The 5280-nt window shown below is 39.8% G+C and overlaps 1 protein-coding gene across 3 annotated transcripts; it reads left to right on the forward strand.

Moving 5' to 3' along the window:
* Positions 1 to 2739: 2739 nt before the first annotated feature.
* LOC112173153 (OVARIAN TUMOR DOMAIN-containing deubiquitinating enzyme 5) lies at positions 2740 to 5075 on the forward strand. Of its 3 annotated transcripts, none has more exons than XM_024310729.2 (3): positions 2740 to 2931; positions 3292 to 3403; positions 3982 to 5075. In XM_024310729.2, the coding sequence occupies exons 2-3, from the start codon at positions 3312 to 3314 to the stop codon at positions 4856 to 4858; spliced, it is 969 nt and encodes a 322-aa protein (XP_024166497.1). In that variant the 5' UTR covers positions 2740 to 2931; positions 3292 to 3311; the 3' UTR covers positions 4859 to 5075. The 3 variants fall into 3 exon arrangements, with proteins under 3 accessions (XP_024166497.1, XP_024166498.1, XP_024166495.1); XM_024310730.2 differs by having other exon boundaries at positions 2740 to 2928; positions 3301 to 3403; XM_024310727.2 differs by having other exon boundaries at positions 2742 to 2931; positions 3302 to 3403.
* The last annotated feature ends 205 nt before the right edge of the window (positions 5076 to 5280 follow it).

Here is a 5280-nt window from a genome sequence, read left to right on the forward strand (position 1 = left end):
TTAATTTGAATTCCCCTGAAATATTGGTCGAAATATTAGATTTCCCTGGCACATTTACTATACCTGGAATGGAAAATAATCATGAATCGGAGACAAGTGGAATGAGAGAAGAAAGGAATCGGTATTGATTCCGGAGAATTGATTCATAAACCCATCCCCCCTTCGTAATCAAATTCCTGAGTATTCAGGAATCGATTCCTGATAAGGAGATGAGACCTACATCCATTCTAATTCCTTCATGTGTTAGTAAACGCAGAAATTCTTTTATTTGGAATCATTCCGATTCCTTTATGTGTTAGTAAACATAGGAATGTTTTTACCCCTTAATCATTCCCTCTCATTCCAAGTAAGTAAACGTGTCCTCAACTTACATTCCTGATTCCGTCCCTGCTTCCAATATCAAAATTATTACGTATCAGACTAGCAGGGAATATAGACTTCACAATTCAGGTCAAAAGGCCCTCTTACATACATGGTGATCCTTTCCTCGAAAACGACTACTACTTGGGCGGAATTGTCTGATGGAAGCTAGTCTTCATCTGGCAATCAACTTGGCGGTGTCTTAGGGTTTTCGACTTTGAGGATCTAATATATTTACTTTCCTTGGTAGATCAAGTTCACTCTCTTTCTTGGGAAAGGTCTGGAATTAGGCCCAATTTATGGCTTCTAACCTTGACTGTGGGCAATGGTGTTTAGGGTCGCTACAAATTTTTGAATCAATAATCCGACTCTGAGCCGGCTACGGGCTACCTCTGTTTAGTTTGTTTTAGGGATTTTGCAAGCAACCATATGTCTTGATTTCTTATTTCATCATACATTCAAGGCGAGCTATTATGTATAATTACTTGCTTATTAGTAAAATGGACCTTCAATTGTTAAATAATAATATGAAAGCACAGAGCTTTTTGTGGCGGTCATGAAATCGATCTTGATAAGAAGTTTCTCATGGCTACTCGGACTAATCAAGTGAGCAATATCTTGATTTCCTATTTTTTGATTTCTTTTTACATGCTTTCATAAAATGTGTATTGAAGTGAACCTTATCTCCAATGTTCTTTACATTTGGGTTCTTGATTTTTGGGTATTTCTTTAAATTTTTTGCTTTTGTTTTTTGTTTTTTTTTTTGAACTTCTAAATCTCGTAATCTAATTATTTACAGTTCTTACATCGTTGCAATGTGCTCACTAGTTACACGGTTGCACTTTACAGTTAATTACATATTTGTCCTTTAACTAGTTACACCGTAAAAGTAATTGTATTTGTAACGATCGACCTGTAGCCTTTGATTATATGCTTTTGCCTTTATATCATAACAATTAGTTATGAGCTACTCCCAATGAAAGCACTACAAATTAAAGCCAAGCCAAATCCAAATCTCAGGCAACTAGAATAATTGTCTCAGTGCAATTGTCTTCGAGTGAGCATTGTCTTTCCAGTATATCACCACAATTATAAAGCGAATGGAGTAGCCTATAGTGCACTTTTCACTAAATGGTGCATGCATGTTAGAATGCATATCCTTAGTTGAGACATTTGTTATTATCTCAAGTGGTTTTCTTAGTGCTTATTGTAATTTGAGGTTTAGGGATTATGTCCCCCATGTATTATATGGGCCCCTTACTTTTCAAAAAAAAAAAAAAATCGTCTCAGATCTCATTTTAGACTTTTGACAAAGACAACTAAACTAACAATGTGCAAAAATTAAATAACCGATAGTCTTACTAGAAAAAGTAGAGATTATATCCCGAATAAATCTTTTCAACATAAAAGCAAGAAAAGAAAAAGAAAGTATCATAACAAAAAGAGAAGCCTCAGACTTCTCTCTAAACCCTAAAGGCCAATTTTTCCCGAGTGAGAGTTCGAGCTCGTCCAGCGACTCCCTGGCGTGGGGGCTGGCGTCTAAGGGTCTGCTGCCGGACTGGTAATGAAGGCTATTGCCAGTGGGTTTCTCTCGAAGGGGTACTGCGCTGGGTCTGGCAACTAGTTTTGGCTGGGCTGGGGCGAGGCAGTGGTCATGCAAATGGGGCCGGTGGTCGATCCCTGATGAGGGTTTATTGGTCGGCGGTGCCACAGGTTTCTCTTTGGCAGTGTGTGGTGCAAGGATCTAAATAAGGGTTTGGTTTTTCTCCGTGCTAGCGTGGGTCGTGGCGGTTTGGGTCCCGGGTGATGAGGGATTGAGGCGGCTCCGGTCATGGTGGCATGCAGTGGACGGAGCTCAACTTGACTGTTTCGTACGGTGGGGATGGGATGGAACAAGTGGATTGGACCTGACCACACTGTTGGGCCCTGTGTGGACTTTCTTTGGCGGCTGCCCTTTTGGGCTTTGAATTGATTGGGCTGGGGTTTTTTTAGCCCTAGTCCATTATTTATGTTTTAGCATAGTCTTTTACAATAATTTCCTTTTAGGAAACTAATGCACGTTATGTGCACTCTATGTATCTCTAACGTCTCTAGAGTAATACCAAAAGAGGATCTCCGCTATATTTACGTACATAGACATTCGTGGGTCTATTTCTATGTACCACTGTGGGTACTACCATTACCTTCTTGTCTGTATGTAGATTTAGGGGATCGCACATGTAACGGCATTTTCTGGTTTTAGATAAATATATTAGCATTCGCCCTATGGGTTTGATTGAAAAAAAGAAAAAAAAAAACCTTTGCCCAAAATTTTTCCAAAAAAAACAGACAATTATTATAGCAATTTTGACTAAACCGAAAATGAAAATACAAGAGTAGCAGAGACGGGAATTTCTGATAGCGTTACATACATCCGCACCTTCCCTTTTCTAAGAAACATTTATTATATTCTGATACTAAACCCCCGAATGCTTTGTCGCTCTCCTCAATTAGGGTTTGCAAAACGAGCCTAATCGGAATCGGACCACTGAGAGTCCTCTGCGGCGTCAACGTTGAACCAACACTCCCGCAGTAAGCGATTTAGTTTCACCCATCAAACTAGTTCAATTTTGGAATTTCAACTTCTTACTCCTTGATCTTTGTTGAAGCATCCAAAACCCTTTCATTAAATTTGGGGGTTTCCTCAAAGAACGTTAAAGTTTCAATCTTTGCGAGAGTGAAAGGTGTATAGGCTATGAAAATGCAATCATCTCAGTTTTGGGCCGTCACTGTCTTATCTTTCTTATCCAAAATTGTTCCTTACGTGAAGTTTTGGGTGGGGTTGAATTTGGTGTAGTCTTGAAGTTTATATGTCTATGATGTTAGGTTAGATGAGGGGTTAGCAAAGGCTGAAGCTTTGTAATCTTGTTGGGTAATTGTATTAGCTCAAAGTTGATTTCAGGGTTGCTCAAATGGAGGATGCCCAAGAAGTATCTGAGACAATGTCGGAGGGATCATCCGAAAAGATACAGGAAACTCGCGATGAAATGCTCTCCAGGCACAGGTAGTTTGTTCATGAAGTCTCATTGTTGGTTCTGTTCTTGTAATTCTGCATATGATATATTTGGCTGGTGATTGCATCTGTTGTGGAAATAAGTTAAGTTATATATATTGAAGTGATAGTCCAACACTGAAAGTCGTCATATAACTTTATAAGACATACATCTGTATATACATTTTTTTTTGGAATTTTGTGGTGATTTTAGACTGGATCATGACATGAATCAGGCATTGAGGAGCTTCTGTTTGAACTAAATCAAGACTAGCTCCACCAAGATACTGTGTGCACTAGATATATCTAGTTTTCTCCCGACACCTCCATAATCATGAAACATACTATTCTTCTCTGTTAATAGACCTGTGAGTCCATGACTATGGCTAGCGCCCGGTGATGCTGGCCTAAAAATTGCTCGTCTTTGGTATATTTGTCATCATAATTAGTTTACTCAGGATAAAGTAGTAGTATAAATAGTAAGAATCAGGATTGCTTGTCCGTTGAATAGAGGCTGGTGTCTTCAACTTATTAGGTGAACTTCTCTGACTTCACCGTAGACAATTCATTTCAATCCCCTTTGTATACAGGAAAGAGACTTCAAAGTTGCAGGACAAGGAAATTCAATTGAAAAAGGCTGCAGCAAAAGGTAGCAAGGCTGAACAAAAAGCTAAGAAAAAGCAGGTGGAGGAAGAGATTTCTCGACTTTCTGCTGAGCTTAAAGAGAAACAAGCTGAAGAACTTGCATCATTAGGCTATAGCAGCACTAACAATGGAGGTGAAAAGAGTAATCTGGATACTTTAGTGAAGGCCATAGCTGGTGTTTCTGTAAGCAGTCAACCTGAGAATGCAAAGCCTAGCAAGAGTTCAAAGAGAAAAGTGAAAAGGGCTCAGGAGGATGCAGCAAGGGAGCAGAGAATTCAAGAAGAGCAGAGCAACTTAGTAAGCGATCGAATGGTTGAGGATGAGAAACTAGGAAAAAAGCTTGAACCCCTTGGTTTGACAATTAATGAGATAAAGCCTGATGGTCATTGCCTCTACCGTGCTATCCAGGATCAGCTGGCTCACCTTTCTGGAGGTTCTTCACCTTACACATACCAAGAGCTTCGAGAAATGGTGGCTGCGTATATGAGGAAGCATGCACCTGATCTTCTCCCATTTTTCTTGTCAGACAATCAAGGAGATGGTGATTCTGATGATTCCGTTGCTGAAAGGTTCGAGAATTACTGTAAGGAAGTGGAGTCAACAGCAGCATGGGGAGGACAGCTAGAGCTTGGGGCTTTAACTCACTGCCTTAAAAAGCCAATCAAGGTATACTCAGGATCATTCCCTGATGTGGAGATGGGTAAGGAGTACAAATCTGAGAGTGGAAATGGTTTTGGTTCTTCTGGTTCGAGTATTATGTTGTCATATCATAAGCACGCATTCGGGCTTGGTGAGCACTATAATTCTGTGGTCCCAATATGATCAAATAGTAGCAGCGTCCACACACAAAAAAACCGTTGGCTTGCTCTCTAGTTTGTAATTTGTGCTGAGAAAAAGCACGTTTTGAGCTCCTTTGATTCTTGATACTACAGTAGACAGTACTGCCACTACAATTGCGGTGTTTCCTTTTATTTCAAACTTTTCTGGACTACGTTGTGTAGCTAAATATGGTTAATGAGTATTTGACACATTTTAGAGCCATTTATGGCTTATGCTTCATGCAGCCATATATACAACTTGGGATTGTCTACCCGAGGTAGTTGGAAATATCCTGTGTAGTTTAATTTAGCATTCTGTGATCTGCAGGATAGAAGGAAAGATAGAAGGAAAGAAAAACCGGTGCTATAGTCTGATAAATCTGGATCAGCATGTGTGCTGAGCTACCTTACCGCCGGACAGACATG

Source organism: Rosa chinensis, chromosome 6, assembly GCF_002994745.2.
Source record: "Rosa chinensis cultivar Old Blush chromosome 6, RchiOBHm-V2, whole genome shotgun sequence".
Classification (NCBI taxonomy): Eukaryota; Viridiplantae; Streptophyta; class Magnoliopsida; order Rosales; family Rosaceae; genus Rosa; species Rosa chinensis.

Bases quoted from the DNA above. Each gene is read 5' to 3' on its own strand.
- LOC112173153 (XM_024310729.2), top strand. From the start codon at position 3,312: ATGGAGGATGCCCAAGAAGTATCTGAGACAATGTCGGAGGGATCATCC. The intron at 3,404-3,981 runs GTAGTTTGTTCA...CTTTGTATACAG, and splicing joins GAAATGCTCTCCAGGCACAG to GAAAGAGACTTCAAAGTTGC.